General features: G+C 42.2%; 1 protein-coding gene across 5 annotated transcripts in view; it reads right to left on the reverse strand.

Moving 5' to 3' along the window:
- cnksr2a (connector enhancer of kinase suppressor of Ras 2a) overlaps positions 1-19,915 on the reverse strand; it is a 554,785-nt gene that overhangs the window by 170,820 nt on the left and 364,050 nt on the right. For 4 of the 5 annotated variants that reach the window (XM_063050993.1, XM_063050991.1, XM_063050992.1 and 1 more), the window contains one exon: positions 7,983-8,072. The exons of the other annotated variant lie outside the window; for it this stretch is intronic. In XM_063050993.1, the coding sequence (XP_062907063.1) occupies positions 7,983-8,072 (90 nt within the window). The remainder of the gene's footprint in view (positions 1-7,982; positions 8,073-19,915) is intronic. 5 annotated transcript variants of the gene reach the window in all.

The raw sequence follows: 19,915 nt of genomic DNA on the forward strand, positions 1-19,915 counted from the left end.
AGACAAAGGGAAGCAGTGAATGTGCTATAATTAGGTTTTCAAATGCATCAAAGTGCTTTGTGGAAAAAATAAGATCATGGTGTAGGAGATAACATTCATGTGAATAGAATTAATTAGCCAACAAAACACAGAATGTAGCATAACTAAGCCTTTTTCTGATTACAAGATGTAACAAGAGGCGTGGAACACATATCAGCACTTGAGTTTTAGCTTCCTATATGACCCAGATCAAATGCATGGTTGCTAAATTTTGCTGATAATACTGAAGCAGGTGGGAAAGTAAGTTGTGAAGAAGATATAAGGAAGACACAGCATAACAGGATATGGAGAACTTAAGAATGAAAATCTGGCAGAGGGGGTACAATATAGAAAAATGTAAAAGTACGCATTTTGGCAGGAGAAGTTAAAAAATAGATGCATATTATTTAAATGTTGAGAGATTACAGAGTTTTGAGATGCACAGTGATCCATGGGTATTAGAGCATGATTTGCAAAGGGCTAGCATACAAGTCCAGGAAGAGATTGAGCAAGTTAACAGAATGTTATTGTTTATTACAAGGGAGCTTATACAGGTCACATCCAGAGTACTATGTATACTATTGGTCACAGTTAAGAAAGGATGTTGATGCATTAGAAGCAGTTCAGACAAGGATGACTAAGCCAAATCTGGATAGAATGATTGTCTTAAGAGAAATGGTTGGATTACAGTTGGAGAACTCAGTGTAGAGATGTGAAAGATGATAGAATTTAAGAAGTATTCAGAATCAGAATCAGGTTTAATACCACTGACATACATTGTGCACAGGACCAAAAGAAGCTACAGAAAGCTGTAAAATTAGACAGCTCCATCTTAGCTATTAGCCTCCACATCTTCAAGGAGTATTGCCTCAGAAAAGTGGCGTTAATTACTAAGGACCCCCACCACCCAGGGCATGCCCTCTTCTCACTGTTATTGTCAGGAAGGAGGTTCAGAAGCCTGAAGGCACACACTCAGTGATTCAGAAACAGATTCTTCCCCTCTGCCATATGATTCCTAAATGGACATTGAACCCATGAACACTACCTCACTACATATACACACACACTTACTGTAATTGATTTATATTTTTATTCTTTCTATATTATCATGTATTGCATTGTACTGCTGCTGCTAAATTAACAAATTTCATGACACATGCTGGTGATAATAATCTTGATTCTGATTCCTGAAATATGTTGTTTTGTGGCAGCAGTAGATTGCAATACATAATAAAAAAATATAAATTACAATAAGAATTTTTAAAAAATCAATTAATTAAGTACAAACGTTTGTAGTTCAAAGAGCAAAAAAAGGAAAAAAAGTAGTGAGGTAGTGTACATGGGTTCATTGCCCATTCAGAAATCTGATGGTGGAGAGGAAAACACTGTGTGTGTCTTCAGGCTCCTGTACCTCCTCCTTGATGATAGATATGATACAAGGGCATGTACTGGGTGATGGGGGTCTGTAACAATGGATACCACCTTGTTAAGGCATCACCTTTTGAAGATGTCCTTTCCTAAGATTCCAGCCATGACCAGCCTCACAAAGCACTTCATCACAGTCGATATGAGTGTAACTGGATGGTAGTCATTGAGGCAGCTCACCCTGGGCAGGTGAGAACCTCCGACGGTTGTCCCTGGACTCTCCGGCCAGTTAGTTGGCACAGGTTTTTCAGCATTATTATCATAGCTAGCAAGGGTAAAAGTAGCTTTGTCAGGTCAGGTAAGCAACAAAGCAGACAGAACTGAAAGGTGGGAAGTTTCTAACTACATAACTGTAAAAGACAGGAGGCTACTGAGAGAGGAAATGGTGGAGCAAATGTGGAACCAGCTGCCAGTGGAAGTGGTGGATGAAGGATTGATTGCAACTCTTAAGGTGTTGTTACGGGTGCAGATAAATGGTACTAGGCAGGTACAGACTAGATGGGTCGAACATCTTTTTCCTGTGTTGTAGTTTTCTATGACTATGAAATCATGCAGCCTTGCTTTTCCCCTTCATAACAGACTATTGTTATGTTATTTTGTTTCGAGATACAGCATCGTAACAGACCATTCCGGCCTAACAAGCCTGCACTGCCCAATTACATCCACGTGATCAATTAATCTGCTGACACGTACATCTTTGGATTGTGGGAGGAAACCAGAGCACCTGGAGGAAACCCAGCAGCTACGGGGAGAATGTACAAATTCCTTACAGACAGCAGCCTAATTGAACTCAGATCGTTGGTGCTGTAGAAACATTATGCTAACTGCTTCGCTACTGTGCTCCCCAAATTGCAGTGAAACAGAACACTTGTCATGGGTTTGCAAAGGCAAGGAGAATCTGGCAGACACTGAGAATGCCAGGCCATGCGTAGTCTCACAGGCAGTGAAGCAAATCGGATGAATGTTTTGCTTACAAAAAGGCTGAATGAAGTTATGGGAGGCTGCTTGCTAAATTGCTGATGACCGAGGAATAGAATAAGGTGAATTTAAAACCAGCTTCAAAGCAGTGCATTTGTGATGAACATGAGAGGAAGATTATGAAAACTTGCAGTGGGATCCAGACCAGGTGAAAAAAACGGGCTGACAAATGGCAGATGGAATTTAATGCAGACTAATCCGAGGTGTTGCACTGGTAGGACAAGCCAGAGTAGGACTGACACGATGAGTGGAAGGGCACTGGGGAGTACAATAAAACAGAGGGATCTGGGAATACAGATCCATAATTTCTTGAAAGTGGCCTCAAAGGTAGATAGGGTCATAAAGCGAGCTTATGGCATATTGGCCCTCATAAATCAAAGTACTGAGTATAGAAGTTGAGATGTTATGTTGCTGTCATATAAGATGATGGTGAGGCCTAATTTGGGGAATTGTGCATTGTTTTGGTCACCTACCTAAATGAAAGATGTCAATAAGTTTAAAAGATTGCAGAGAAAATTTACAAGGATGTTGCCAGGACCTGAAGACCTGATTCAGAGGGTAAGGTTGAATAGGTTAGGACTTTAGTGTAGAAGAATGAGGGGAGATTTGATAGATATACAAAATGATGAGGGGTATAGACAGGGTAAATGAAAGCAGGTTTTTTCCACTGAGGTTGGGTGAGACTAGAACTAGAGGTCATGGGTTAAAGGTGAAAGATGAAATCTTTAAGGGAAACATGAGGAGGAACAACTTCTCTCAGAGGGTGATGAGTGTGTGGAACATGTTGCCCACTGAAGTGGCAGATGCAGGTTCAATGTCAACACGAGAGTAATTTGGATAGGTACGTGATTGGGGGGGTATATGGAGGACTGTGGTACTAGACAGCATATAGTTCAGCATGGATGAGGTGGGCTGAAGGCTCTGTTTCTGTGCTGTAGTGTTCCTATGACTCTATTGGCATCATGCTCCTATGCTCCTGGTAGGGTCACCCATGGTGGTAAGGTCGAGGGTCCCTGACAAAGAACAATCTAACCAAGACCTCAATGGTGGAACAGGTGGACGAAGTTACTTTGAACTCAACGGCTGTGAAGACGTATGAAGGCTGCAACAAATCCATCAGCCCCAATTGTTGTGGTTTCCATGTCATTGGAATCAGTTGGTTGATTTGTGAAGTATTGTGTACTTCTTGGAGTGCAACATCAAGTACACGTTAAACAAATACATGCACAGGCATCTTCACTCTGTTGGCCACTTCTTCAGAATGAAGACCTCGAGGGATAGCCACAACGACGATTGACATCATAGCACTTTGGTGACAAATGGGGGTGGGGGATGGAGAGAGATAGGCACACCTTTAGCCAGGTTCTACTGACCAGCAACAGGTCCAATATGGCAGATAAACACCAGGAGTAAATGGATGAATAAGATGCTCCAATCCTGGCTTGGTGCAGCGAGGTGGGGGTAAGGGAAGCCACTCAAGTAAAAGTGGGCAATGGAGATTGAGTCAGAAGGTCCATGTCAGGTCCGAAAGTAATGCCAAAAAGCTACTCAGAGAAAGGCATTGCATAATATAAAACAATTAAAGATAGAAACTACCCCAAAACTACATAAATGAACAGCAGTAAACCCTGTATCATCACCTGACAAATGACATAGATAATAGAAGGATTTGATGATTGCAAGGAACTAACTGGAAAGGGCATGTGTTTAAAGTGTTGGTGGCCGTTAGTTCCTGACTCTCATTGGGAATCTGGATGAAGGAAATAGGTCCAAGGACTTAAAGAAAGCATTGAGAAAAATCCTCAGGAAGAAAGGGCTTGAATCGAGTCTGCACCAAAAAGTCCAGCTTGGGCCCCTGAGCTGAGCTGTGAGTTTAATCTGTTCAACAAATGGCATCATTTAGCAGAGATTTCAAAAGGTACTTCTCAAAGACTTTGATGTAGAATCTGCCTTGTTTAGCTAATAGAAGCAAAGTGACAATCCACTTGGTTTTCAGCTAGTTCAGTCGGCCTGGAATAAACAAGACCCGATACTGCAATGGAAACTTAAGTCCACAGTAGAACCAGCTCTAGTTTCAAATTATGTCACTTTCCTCATCGGAGCTCAAGCAATGTATCTGCCTTAAAGCATGGCTCAATATTTGGCTTCCATCATGCTATTGGTGATTATGGAACTTGTCCAAAGAGTCAACAAATAAAATTGCAAGTTGCAAGAAAGGTTCACAAAGTTGTGGTCACACAACATCAGGGTCTTGGACACAAGTTAAGTTAGTCAAAGGAGACAGAGGCTGGGACGATTACTGGTGGCGTGTGCTCAGCATGCAGTCACTTTTGCAGTACAGAACTGGCTTTAAAGCACTCTGGAAAAGATCATGGCCAATAGGAATTGTCTCTAAGAGATTGTCAGAGTGAATCAAGAGGCAAAGCTTCAAAGCAGAGCAGTGATGAAGAGTAACAAGACGACAAGGGGATCTAAGAGCAGCCAAGAATTTCACAATCCAGGAATGAGGCCAGGAATACATTAAACATGCAATAGTTTCTAAAAGTTCAAATGAATAAATATACCTGCCAGGATATCAGGGTATATAAACCTGGCAATGATCAGACATAGGAGTTACAGTAAGATTTGGAGATAGTGATCTCTATAGGGCAGGAGGAAAGCCAGAGTGAAACTAGGACACAGAATTAGCCATGAGAGGATATGGTAAGATAGATGACCATGACTGCCATCAGTATCCGTAGCAGATGTGGGGCAGGGTATTGTAAACATAAACACAGTTGGAAAGATTTCAGAGGTTTAAGAATATTTATGTGATCGCATATTGAATATTTATGTGTAGGTAAATCTTCAAAAATTTGACAGAAGTTCTTGAATGATATTGTTAAGTTACCAGTATGCAATTTTTTAGTGTAAATGTATTCATTTATTTGTACTGTGGTACATGTATATTAATTTGTGACTCCTGTACAGTAACTGTTAAGTCTAACTGTTACCGTAAAGTCGGTGGCTTTGCCATTACCTTATTAACCTATGTACGAGGTAAGTTGGCTAATTTTTCCTGCAATGTATACATGATACTTCAGTTCAGAGGTGGTTGCCTTAATAAATAGATCAAAGTTCAAAGTACAAAGTATATATACGTTATACAACTTTGAGATTCATCTCCTAACAAGTAGCCAGGAAACAAAAACATCAAAAAACACCCCACATATATATTTTTAAAAAACTGTCCTACACTCAATGTGCAGAGAATAAAAACCATGTCAAGCCCATAAAAAAGAACTCATAGAAAATAAAAGAGTAAAATAACCCATAAAAAGACCGTCGAACACCCAATGTGCAGTGAGAAAAAACATCATGCAAAAAGTATCCACGAGCAAACAGCATTTCTGAACTGGAGTCTGTAAAGAGATTCTGAGACCCATAGTTCAGTGCAGAGTGGAGTAAATGTTGTGGAGCAGCATTCCTAACTGGCCCATACCCATACCTCGCTTTGAGCCCCAACACCCTGACCTTTTCAATCTGGCCTGGTGCTTAACCCTCCATCTGAACATCATGTTCTGCTGCTTTGAGCAGTGGTCTGAATCGACTGAAAGGATAATGATGCTTCCCTTTCCATGGATGCTGCCTGACTGGAGAGAGCTTCCTGCATTTTCTGTTTTTGCTTTAAATCTCCTGCACCTGCAGTTTATGATCTTCAAATAAAATATATGTGGTTCCTTGATGCTCCTAATTTCAGGGAGTTAGGTATTTTTCCACGATATGAGTACAGAAGAATTCAATCAATGACAGGTACAGATATCACTACTTTGCATTAACGCGTGCAAAAAGTAATTGAAACTGTATAATAATAGGAAATAACAGTAACATATAATCCTGGTGTCTCTTTGCTCTAAATGAAATCAATACATTTTACTAACAGTCAATTTATTGGGCAAATATAAAGCAGACTGAAATTCCCCAGCTAAATTCTTAAAGACTAATCTCAACCTACATACTGTGAGTAATGCTGCACAGTTGGAGCTTTTACAGCTTTCCAAAATGATTCACATTTTCCAGTATTTACAGTTTCCAGCTACAGTTGAACAAAGAACTGGGAAATTATTATCAAGTCCGAATGCGTTTAATTTGTTCTCCATATGTACAGAATGCAATCTGTGATTCGTTGTGCTGCTTCCATCAAGACCTCACGAGCTAATGGTCAAGTTGTTCAGAAGCACAAGTCCAACAAAATATCTAGCTTTGGAACTACAGCTGGCTTCTGTCATGGGTCATTTGATAACGTATGTGTCTGAGTCAATTTCAACTTTACATTGTAGCACTGTAAGGTGCTAACAGCATCAGAAGGTAAACTTCTCATTCATCCTGGTTCACAATGGTTAACAATCTTGCATCGTTTGTTCTGCGTAGCCAAAGAGTCTATCTGCTTCAATAATAAAAGCAGAAAGTACAGGAACTACTCAGCAGGTCAGGCCACATCAGTGGAAGGAGAAAAAGAGCCAACAATTCAGATCAAAGACACTTTGTCAAAACTGGGAGGGTAGGAGTGGGGATGTCTCCAATAGGGTAAAACCAGGGCATAAACTGGTTTAAGCAAACTGAAAACGAGGTTATCCAGTCAATGAGTGAATCAAAGAAGGCCAAGAAACAGAACATGCAAGAATATCGAAGATGCAAAATGCAGAGCAGGAAGACATGCCCACCAGCTGCAGATGCCTTGGGTGGTGGCCCAATTTATTCTCCAACTCAAGGTCTAATGAAATATCTCGCAAACTGATACCATTTTTGGTTAAAATTGGCCAGTGTATGCTGTGCAGGCTGAAGACAAAGCCAAAGTGATTTGAGCACCTCAAGACTCCACAAGTGAGCTGGGTCACTGTTGCCTCTCCTTCCGTCTGCAGCCTCAAGATCCCCCGGGGATTACAGGGTTTATGTTTTGCCACTTCACTCTGGCAAGAAAAGACAGCAGTCTTTAATTGCTCTGGTCTCATTCCTCTTGGGGCAGAGTGGTTTCTGACTGATCTCAAAAAACTAAAGCAAGAATCATGCCTGGATGAACTCCTATTTCCAGACTGCTCAGTCACATATACTGACATCATCTGAAACAGGCAAAGACCATGCTCAAAATCCATTCAGCATATGAAGCCCCACACTCACTTTTTGCTCCTGCAATAGTCCAGAAACTATTCTGCATCAGAAATGAAAATCAGCTTAAGAAAGGATACTGTGAAGCTAGGGAAGAAACTGTGGGAGCCCTGGCTGAGATGGATAAAGTGACAGAAGATTGAAGGGTAGATGCCACTGTGGTTTTATTTAAGAAGAGCTACAAAGAAAAGCCTGGGAACTATAGGTTAATAAGCCTGACATCTATGGTAGGTAAACTACTAGAGAGGATTGTGAGGGATATGATATATAAGCTCATGGAAAGACAGGGTTGAATAGGGATAGTCAGCATGGCTTTGTGCGTGGGAATCATGTTGTACAAATTTGATTTGAGTTCCTTGAAGAAATAGACAAGAAGGTCAATGAGATCACACGGTAATTAAAGAAATATAACTTGCCTCTTCGTCCATCCCTTTTTGGTCTGTAAGAATCTTCGTATTCTCCTACCCAGCTGTATTCGACTGGCATGGAAATTGGCCTTAGTTTGCCTAGAAACACCAAAACAAAGTGCTCAAATCATACTAAATACTGCAGCTGCAGGAAATCTGAAATAAAACCATAGAATCTTGGAAGTAGTCAGGAGGGTAGGCTAGAGAGGGAGTGGGAAACTGGGGCAGCAATTTGTGCAAATTCACCATGACAACTGGAAAAATTTACAAGACAGTTTTTAACATACAGAACTGTTGGGAAGGGAAGAGAGAACAAGGAAGGTGTATCTGTTGCAAGAAGGTGAGGCTAAATGGAGTAAAACTGTAAGGCAAAAGCACTGAAAACAAATAAGTTCCAGAGCTTAGTGTGGTCATAACTGGAAGAAATTATAGTTAGGTGCTGTTGTATTTAAAGTTAAATTCAGAAAGCTTTCAGCTCTCTGCCACTTTAATTCTCCATCTCACCTTACCATGAGTTACTATTTGTATTCCCCAGTTTTGTGTTGCTTTTAAGACCATAAGACTTTGGGCAGAATTGCCAAATTTTGCTCCTTTGAGTCCACCATTCCGTCATGGCTGATCCATTTCTCTGTTAACTTCACTCTCCTGTCTTCTCCCTATAACCCTTCATGTCCTGACTAACCAAGAACCTATCAACCTCTGCCTTAAGTACAGCCAATGATGTGGCCTCCACAGCCGCCTGTAGCAATGAATTTGACAGATTTACCACCACTTGGCTGGCAAAGTTCCTCTCATCTCTGTTCTAAGTGGACATCCCTCTGTTTTGAGACTATGCCTTGTGGTCCTAGACTCCCCCACCAAAGGAAACATCATCTTCACATCCAATCTAGGTCTTTCAACATTCAATGAAATCACCCCTCATTCTTCTAAATTACAGCGAGTAAAGACCCAAAACCATCAATTGATGCTCATATGATAACCTTTCCATTTTCATTTTAAATCTTTTTTATTAATTATTATTGACATTCAACAAAATAAATTAAAGTAATCAAGTCATCATGTCAATATGTACAATGAGGAATTAAATTACCAAATAACTGATTAATAAAGCTAAACAATATAACAATAATAATAAGAAAAAATAAGTGTTAAAACTGGGTTTTTTTTGGAAAAAAAGAAAGAAGGGAAAAAAGAATCCCTACTAACTAAAACAAAAAAAAACCCTGCTAACAAAAACAAACCAAAAAAAAAGCCATTGGGAGCACAACCCCGGAGATATACACCATACGAGCTTCCATAAAAGGAAAACATCAATCCGCCAACTCAAAACCATTTAAACAAGAATCAGAAGGAAACCATCTTAATTAACTCAAATCAGATGATAGTAGCGGGCAAAAGAACCCCACCTTTTCTCATAGTCAAATCGAGGATCAAAAGTTCAACTTCTGATTTTCTCCAAACTAAGTCATAGCATCAGCTGAGAAAACCATTGTATCAAAGTGGGAGCAGAGGCATCTTTCCAATTCTCTGGAACCATTCTGGAATCTAGTGTGATGCTTGAACGATCATAACTATTGCCTTCACGGTCTCTTCAGCTACCTCTTTCAAAACCTCATGGTGCTGGTGAATTACTTACCTTCAAACTTTTCAGCTTCTCAGGCACCTTCTCCTTAGTTATAGCAACCTCACTCACTTCTGCCTCCTTGCCCCGTCGAACTTCTGGCACACTGCTATTGTCCTCTACAGTGAAATTTGATGTAAGATGCATATTAAAGACGTCCACCATTTCTTTGTTCCCCATTACCATCTCTCCAGCATCATTTACCAACAGTTAGACATCTACTCTCACCTCTTTTACACTTTATTTATCTGAAAAGTCTTTTGGTATCCTCTTAATGTGGCTAGCTTACCACATTATTTCAACTTTTCTCGCCTTAATGGCTTTTTTAGTTACCTTCTGTTGGTTTTTAAAAGCTTCCCTATCCTTTTACTCCCTAGTAATTTTTGCTATATTATATGCCCTCTCATTTGCTTTTAAACTGTCAGACTTCCCTTGTCAGCCATTGTTGTGTTATCTTTCCTTTCGAATACTACTTCTTCTTTGGGATGTATCTATCTGCACCTTCTGAATTGATCCCAGAAACTCCAGCCATTGCTGTTCTTCCGTCATCCCTGCTGATGTCCCCTTCCAATGAACTTGGCCAGCTCCTCTCTTATGTCTCTGTAATTCCCTTTGCTCCACTAATAGATCTGACTTTAGCTTTTCCCTCTCAGATTGCGGATCAATTCCAACATATTACAATCACTGTCTTCCTTTACCTTAATCTCCTTAATTAAATCTGGTTCATTACATGACACTCAATCCAGAATTGCCTTTCCTCTAGTGGACTCAACCACAAGCTGCTCTAAAAAGCCATCTCTTGGGTATTCTACAAATTCTCACTTTTGGGATTCAGCACAAAACTGATTTTCCCGATCTACCTGCATATTGAAATCCCTTAGAACTATTCTAACATTGTCCTTTTTACACAACTTTTCTATCTCCTGTTATAATTTGCATCCCACGTCCTGACTACTGTTTGGAGGCCTGTATATAACTCCCACCGGGGTCTTTTTACTCCTGCCTCGTGGTTTCTTAACTCTACCAACAAGGAATCAACATCCTCTGATCCATTGCATCTATTTTTAAGATTTGATTTCATTTTTACCAAGAGCATCTCCACCCCCTCTGCCTACCTGCGTTTCCTTTCAATATTATGTGCATTTTTGGATAAGTGTGCTATGAGAACATCTCCCTCATTCCATGTACTGTGTGCATTCAAGTATAACATCTTCAGTTCTGTATTCATTGCCCTTTTGATTTTGTCCCCATGTTACATTTCAAGTCATTCCACTTGACTCCAATGTTGCCCTATCATCTGCCTGTCCTTCCTCACAGTCACATGACACACTGCATCTACATGTATACCAACCGTACTATGCTCAGCTCTATCACAACAGTACCCACACCACCCCCATGCCAAATTAGTTTAAACCCTCCCAACAGCTCCACCAAGCCTGTCTGACAGGATATTGGTCCTCTTTGTGTTCAGATTAACCTGTCCTTTTTGTACAGATCATACCTTCCCCAGAAGAGATCCCAATGATCCAGAAGTCTGAACCCCTGCCATCTGCATCAGTTCCTCAGCCACACGTTCATCTGCCAAATCACCCTATTCTTACACTCACTGGCTTGTGGCACAGGCAGCAATCCAGAGTTTAGTACCCTGGAGGTGCTGCTTTTCAGCTTTCTGCCTAACTCCCCACATTCTCTCTTCAACATCCTGCCTTTCCCTAACTACATCATATGTACCACACCTCCGGCTGCTTAACTTCCCCTTTAGAGTGCTGTGGACCTGATCTGAGACATCCCTGAGCCTGGTACCTGTGAGGCAATATAGGACCCATGTGTCACTTTCACATCCACAGAATCTCCTGTCTCTTACTCTGCCTATCACAACTGCACTCCTCTTTCCTCCGCCTGTTGAGTCAAAGCCTCACTCCCGATGAGACTTGTCCTGTTCAAGAAGCTCGCACCTTACAACGATGCTACTCTCTCTCTCTCATTAATTTTAAAGAATGACACACTCCCAATGCGGCCTGTCCTTTTCAAATGGTTCCTGTCCCGCAAGGATGCCACTCTTTCCTTTGGTAATTAAAAGAATAACTCAACCTGGCGATGTGGGAACTAAGGCGCCTGTAACTGCTTGCAGGTGGCCTGGATGGTGGGGGTCTTTGATGACAGATGGTGCTTTTTTGTGGTAGTGCTCCTTATAGATGTCCTCAATGGTGGGAGGGCTTTTGCTGTGATGGACTGAGCGTATCTACTAACCTCGGTAGGCTTTTTCACGTTTGAACATTGGTGTTTCCATACCAGGCCATACCAGTAGTATGTTGCACTATGCACCTATAGAGGTTCGTCACAGTTTTAGAGGCATGCCAAATCTGCACATACTTCTGAGAAAGTAGAGGCACTGCCATGGCTTTTTGAAATGGCACTTAAGTGCTGGTCCCCGCACAGGTCCTCTGATATGATAATGCCAAGGAATTTAAAGCTACTGACTCTCTCCACCTCCAATCCCCTAATGGAGACTGGCTCATGGACCCCAATTTCTTCCTCCTGTAGTTAATAATTAGCTCTTTGGTTTTGCGTAAGATGGTGTTGTTGTGGCACTATTCAACCAGACTGGTAATCTCCAAATCTATCTGCCGATCCGTCACCCCCTTTGATTCGCCCATTAACGTGGCGTCATCAGCATACTTACATATGGCATTGGAGCTGTATTTAGCTTCAGTCATTAGTATAAAGCGAGTAGAGCAGGAAAGCATCTTTGCGGTGTCCCTGTCCTGACGTTGACCGTGGAGGAGATGTTGTTGCCAATCCATGCTAACTGGGATCTGCCAGTGAGAAACTTGCGGATCCACTTGCACAGGGAGGTATTGATTCCCAGTGAGTAGTTTTGAGGGGATGGTAGTATTGAGTGCTGAGTTGTAGTCCATGAAGAGCATCCTAATGTATTCACCTTCACTATTCAGATGTTCTAGAACTTAGTCACGAACCAATGAAAAGGCATCTGCTGTTGGCCTGTTGTGCCGGTAGGCAAATTGGAATGGATCCAAGTCACTCCTCAGGCAGGAGTTGATATGCTTCATGACCAACCTCTCAACACACTTCATCACAGTGGATGTAAAAGTGTTACTGGATGACAGTCATTGAGGCAGGGTACCAAGATCTTCTTAGGCACCAGCGTGATTGAAGCCTGCTTGAAGTAGGTGGATACCTCTGACTGTCAAAGCAAGAGGCTAATGATATCAGTGAACACTTCAACCAGTTGATTAGCACAGGTCATTAGCACTTGACCACCTGGGCCAGATGCTTTCCAGGGGCTCCCCCTCCTGAACGATGCTCTCATGTTGGCCTTAGAGACTAAAGCCACAGGCTTGTTGGGGACTGTAGGAGTTCATGAAAGTGGCTCCATGTTTTGATGGTCAAAATGAGCATAAAAGGCATTGGGCTTATCTGTCAGTAAAGCCTTGTTGTCATATATGTTCAAGCAACACACATCAAAGTTGCTGGTGAACGCAGCAGGCCAGGCAGCATCTCTAGGAAGAGGTACAGTCGACGTTTTGGGCCGAGACCCTTCGTCAGGACTAACTGATAGAAGAACTAGTAAGAGCTTTGAAAGTGGGAGGGGGAGATCCAAAATGATAGGAGAAGACAGGAGGGGGAGGGATGGAGCCAAGAGCTGGACAGGTGATTGGCAAAAGGGATATGAGAGGATCATGGGACAGGAGGCCCAGGGAGAAAGAAAAGGGGGGGGGAACCCAGAGGATGGGCATATGTTTTCTGATGACTCTGCCATATTTGGATGCATCAGCAAGGGAGATGAGGCTGAGTACAGGGCTACGGCAGGAAACTTTGTCACATGGTGTGAGCAGAATTATCTGCAGCTTCATGTGAAAAAGACTAAGGAGCTGGTGGTAGACCTGAGGAGAGCTAAGGTACCGGTGACCCCTGTTTCCATCCAGGGGGTCAGTATGGACATGGTGGAGGATTACAAATACCTGGAGATACGAATTGACAATAAACTGGACTGGTCAAAGAACACCGAGGCTGTCTACAAGAAAGGTCAGAGCCGTCTCTGTTTCCTGAGGAGACTGAGGTCCTTTAACATCTGCCGGACGATGCTGAGGATGTTCTATGAGTCTGTGGTGGCCAGTGCGATCATGTTTGCTGTTGTGTGCTGGGGCAGCAGGCTGAGGGTAGCAGACACCAACAGAATCAACAAACTCATTCGTAAGGCCAGTGATGTTGTGGGGATGGAACTGGACTCTCTGACGGTGGTGTCTGAAAACAGGATGCTGTCTAAGTTGCATGCTATCTTGGACAATGTCTCCCATCCACTACATAATGTACTGGTTGGGCACAGGAGTACCTTCAGCCAGAGACTCATTCCACAAAGATGCAACACAGAGCGTCATAGGAAGTCATTCCTGCCTGTGGCCATCAAACTTTACAACTCCTCCCTTGAAGGGTCACACACCCTGAGCCAATAGGCTGGTCCTGGACTTATTTCCCGGCATAATTTACATATTACTATTTAACTATTACTATTTTCTATTACTATTCTATTACTATTTATCATTTCTATGACTATACTATTTACTATTTACTAATAGTAATATTACTATTAATATTTCTATTACTACTTATTATTTATGGTGCAACTGTAATGAAAACCAATTTCCCCTGGGATCAATAAAGTATGACTATGACTATGACTACCATGACTACTATATGTTGCTTGATTTTGCTTTGTAGGAAGTGATAGCATTCTAACCTTGCCACAGTTGTCAAGCATCCTTCTCTGACTCAGGTTTGGTTTGGAATTGCCATTTTGCATTATGATGGGTTTATGGAGGCCTGAGCTGGACCTAATGTACTTTCCCAGGTCACTGGACCAGAATGCCAGCGACCTAGCCTTCAATAGTTTGCAGATCTCTTGGTGCATCCACGGCTTATGGTTGGGGAAGACGGAATGATTTTGTGGGGACACACTTATTCACAAATGTCTTTATAGGGTGTGTAACAACTGTGGCACATTTATCTGGGTCATCTGATGAGTCCTTTAACATGGCCCAGTCCACTGAATTGATGTCATCCTGTGGCCACTCCTCTGCCTCCCGTGACTAAATCTTTGTTGTCTTTACCTCTGATACTTGCTCTTTTGCCTTTGCCTGCATGCATAGAAACACAGAAAACCTACAGCACAATACAGGCCCTTCGGTCCACAAAGTTGTGCCGAACATGTCCCTACCTTAGAAATTACTAGGATTACCCATAGCCCTCTATTATTCCAAGCTCCACGTACCTATCGAAGAGTCTCTTCAAAGACCCTATTGTATCCGCCTCCACCACCGTTGCTGGCAGCCCATTCCACACACTCACCACCCTCTGCGTAAAAAAACTTACCCCTTACATCTCCTCTGTACCTACTCCCAAGCACCTTAAACCTGTGCCCTCTTGTGGCAGCCATTTCAGCCCTGGGGGAAAAAGCCTCTGACTATCCACATGATCAGTGCCTCTCATCATCTTGTACACCTCTATCAGGTCACCTCTCATCCTCCGTCGCTCCAGGGAGAAAAGGCCAAGTTCACTCAACCTGTTTTCATAAGGCATGCTCCCCAATCCAGGCAACATCGTTGTAAATCTCCTCTGCACCCTTCCTATGATTTCCACATCCTTCCTGTAGTGAGGCGACCAGAACTGAGCACAGTACTCCAAGTGGGGTCTGACCAGGGTCCTATATAGCTGCAACATTACCTCTCGGGTCCTAATTTTAATTCCACGATTGATGAAGGCCAATACACCGTATGCCTTCTTAACCACAGTGTCAACCTGCACAGCTGCTTTGAGTGTCCTATGGACTCGGTCCCCAAGATCCCTCTGATCCTCTGCACTGCCAAGAGTCTTACCATTAATACTATATTCCGCGATCATACTTGACCTACCAAAATGAACAACCTCACACTTATCTGGGTTGAACTCCATCTGCCACTTCTCAGTCCAGTTTTGCATCCTATCAATGTCCCACTGTAACCTCTGACAGCCCTCCACACTATCCACAACACCCCCACCTTTGTGTCATCAGCAAATTTACTAACCCATCCCTCCACTTCCTCATCCAGGTCATTTATAAAAATCAAGAAGAGTAAGGGTCCCAGAATAGATCCCTGAGGCACACCACTGGTCACCGACCTCCATGAAGAATATGACCCATCTACAACCACTCTTTGCCTTCTGTGGGCAAGCCAGTTCTGGATCCACAAAGCAATGTCCCCTTGGACCCATGCCTCCTTACTTTTTCAATAAGCCTTGCATGGGATACCTTATCAAATGCCTTGCTGAAATCCATATACACTTCATCTATTGCTCGACGTTCATCAATGTGTTTAGTCACATCCTCAAAAAATTCAATCAGGCTCGTAAGGCACAACCTGCCCTTGACAAAGCCATGCTGACTATTCCTAAGATAGGTAGGAGGTAGACAGACAGATCATCAAATTTCATGAAATGTACTCTAGGGATGGAATGGTGGGCAACAGTGGTCAAGTGCGTTGGGTCCCCTGGTGCTGCAAGTGATGTACTAATTGTATTTGGGCATGATTTTTTCAAGCAAACCTGACTGAAGTCTCTGGTGTCTGGTTAGGCTGTTTTTTGTTTGTTAATCATGGTGCTCAATACATCGAGTGCTAGTTTGACATTTGCGTTTTGCCTTTCTCAGATCTGCAGTTCAGTCTATCCAGTGGATTGAGAACCCCTCGGGTTGTAGCACAGTGTCTGGAGTGTGAGTATGTGGGGGGTGAGCCACGTCTCAGCAAAACAGAGAAGGCAACAATACTTTATTTCCCACCGATACAGCAATCTTCCCCTCTGGTTCTCTGCCTTGTTCTCCAGTGACTGTACGTTATTTAACATTAAGCAAGGGAGAGGTAATTGCATAGACTCTGCTAGACTAAAGGATAGAACTTTTAGCCTGTCTCGAAATTCACCTGGGCGTCCTCTCTTCTGGCAATGGCCAGCCTTTGTCTGCTTCAAGATGCCGTACCTGCATTCAAGCGAGTCAAGCTCGCTGAAGCCTTCAGAAGATTGTAAAATCGCTAGTTCATTTAGATGGTTCAAAATTACGCTTCTTAAAGGGAAATTACAGGCTTCAGATTGTAGTGATAGTAGTTTACATTAGGATTTGTTATTTAACTTGTACAGATCTTAAAGGAAATAACCATTTACTCTCAATCAAATTATCAGATTTACCTGCACTGAAATTTTGGTCAGTAATTGTTATTTTCTGCTGTTATTGTCAAAAACAACACATATTCTATCTTTTCTTTATATGGTCAAACATTCCAAGGCGATTTACAGAAACAAAACCTGACTATGAGCCACGTAAGGAGATACAAGGACGGATGACCAATACGTATGGACAGAAAGATGGGGAAGATTAGAGAGGGAACACCAAGGTATAGATACATGGTGATTACAACCAAGGCCACCAACACTGGAGCAAAGAAATTGAGCAGGAGAGCCAGGAATCCAGACGTGGAAGAATGACCCTACCTTGGAGGAGCATGGCAGTTGATGGATTTAAAAACAAGGCAGTGCTTAAGTGGAAGGCAGCGTACATTAATAAGCTGGAGGGTAACAGGAACTTGGTGCAAAATGGTATACACACTCAGTGGTCACTTTATTAGCTACCTCCTGTGTATGTTTGCCGTCTTCGCCTATCCACTTCAAGGTTCAATGTACTGTGCATTGAGCGGTGCTCTTTTGCACACCACTGTTGTAAAGTGTGGTTACTTGGTTACCGTCACCTTCCTATCAACTTGAACTAGTCCGGCTATTCTCCTCTGACTTCTCATTAACAAGATGTTTCCCCCCCACAGAACTGCTGCTCACTGGATGCTTTCTTTATCTTTTGCATCATTCTCTGTAAAGTCTAGAGACTGTTGTGCATGAAAATCTCAGGAGATCAGCAGTTTCTGAGATACTTAAACTATCCGCCTGGGACTAACAATCATTCCATGGTCAAAGTCACTTAGATCACATTTCTTCTCCGTTCTGGTGTTTGGTCTGAGCAGCAAATGAACCTCTTGATCATGTCCACATGCTTTTATGCATTGAATTGCTACCATGTGACTGGCTGATTAGATATTTACAATAATGAGCAGCTGTACAGGTGTAACTAATAAAGTTGCCACTGAGTGGAGGTTGCTGGGTTTCGGAATGTCTCAAGTTCATGATGGATGGGGTGAGGAGACTATTAGTAAATTCTTATCAGCTCATAATCATTTGTTACTGGGACAGACATCTTAAGTAAACCATGAAATTACAGATTAATTCACGTAATTCAATGACACCTTAAGTAAACCATGAAATTACAAGCTAATTCATGTAAATGAATTCCAACTCAAAGCTGAAATTCACTCATTTGCACAACATTTTCTTTATTTGCACAGATTCTATTTTCTCCATGTCTATTAACTATTAAAATATTGATCTGGTCAGCTAAGCTCCTGTGTCAGGGTCTTCTTCAGCGATGCTGAAACAAACCTGTAAAGGCAATGTAAAATGTGGGACAGGAAACAGGAATAAAGGGCTGATGTGGAGGAGGCTTAATTGAGAGAAGTGGAATTGTTAGCTGAAAACACCAAAGGAAACAACTATGAATATTGGAAATCTGAAATCAAAACACTGGCAATATTGTAAGAAACATAGTGCAGAGAGCAAAAGAAGAGAGATGGGAAGGCCTCCTATTCTGATGCTCACCACTTGCCACCCCCCCCCCCGAGTTTATGAATGAAAAAAACTGTTGTAATGATCTACTGGTGATCAAGAATAGTGATATCTCCTGTAATCCACTCAAACCTTTTTTTTCAGAGTTTGTGACTAACCAGTGGGACAGAACTTGCTGGATGCAGATGGCAGATCCCAGGGTAATTACTATCACTCAGTCATTTGAATGTGGTGAGCACATGAGATGTAGTCTGGAGTTTACTGAGTGGTAATGGACTCCACATGAGTGCCAACAGTGGAACCCAAACTTGCTGGGATTCCTCAGTATCACACTGGGCAACACCTCTCTGTTTTCCAGCACGGAGTTGAGGCCCACTGGGAATCTATGCGCAAGGGGGAAAGTAAATCTCCTAAAATTAATTTTACTTTAGACTAAAGCTCTTGATCATGTTACCTGTGGTTTTAATTTATAAAATATAGTTTAATGTTTTTAATTATCATCTACATGTTAGCAGCTTCAGGCTATTTGCTGCCATTACAGGCGGTATGGTGTCACTGTCTCCCTGTGCCAAAAACTTCTGACATTTCCAAGATCATGTGCTGTTTCTGTGGAGTTTACAGGTTCTTCCTAATGGTGGCATGAGTTTCCTCCCATGACTCTAGTATGTAGGGGAGTGACAGAATCTGAGGGAGACTTGGAGAAAATTAACAAAAGCAATTAATGTAGTATTAGTGCAAAGGAGGAGCTTTGCTGAACAGCCCAACATTTTAATGGTGAACCGACATGGAGGAAATAGAATCTGTGGAGATAAAGAAATTAATCAGGCTCTTCACCTGCCTGACCAAGTGGTAGGGTGAGCCAACAAGATCAGTCCTCTGCATCTGGCCCAGCTAAGTGAGAATGTGTAGTGCGCATTCTGGGAGTTGGGCTGGGTCTAGGAAGATCTGGTCACATGTGGCTATGAGTCAGTCAGTGAAGAAGATGAAATGTGGAAAATTTCATCATGAAAGAAGATGAGCTTATGGACTGGCTCTGGTTTTTCAATCGCTGAAGAGACTGGAATATGCTTGACTGAAAACTGAAATGTGATCTCTGCTTCCTGAATTTAATTGAGAGTATCCGAGAAAAATCACCTGGATATACACTCAGCGGCGATTTTATTAGCTACAGGAGTGGAATCTGGTGTAACCTTCTGCTGCTGCTGCCCGTCCATTTCAAGGTTTGATGTGTCATGATTTTCTGCACACCACTGTTTTAATGTGTGGTTACTTGAGTTACTGTCACCTTGAACCAGTCTGCCCATTCTCCTCTGACCGCTCTTATTAACAAGGTATTTTCACCCACAGAATTGCCACTCACTTGGATGATTTTTGCAGTTTGCACTATTTTCTGCAAAAAGTTTAGAGACTATTTTGCATAAAATTCTCAGGAGATAAGCAGTTTCTGAGATAATTAAACCACTGTGTCTGGCATCTATAAACATTCCATGGTCAAAATCACTTAGATCACATTTATTTCCCATTCTGATATTTGGCCTGAACAACAACTGAACCTCTTGACCATGTCTGCATGCTTTAATGCATTGAGCTGCTGCCACATGATTGGCTG

This window comes from Mobula hypostoma, chromosome 6 (genome assembly GCF_963921235.1).
Source record: "Mobula hypostoma chromosome 6, sMobHyp1.1, whole genome shotgun sequence".
Taxonomy (NCBI): domain Eukaryota; kingdom Metazoa; phylum Chordata; class Chondrichthyes; order Myliobatiformes; family Myliobatidae; genus Mobula; species Mobula hypostoma.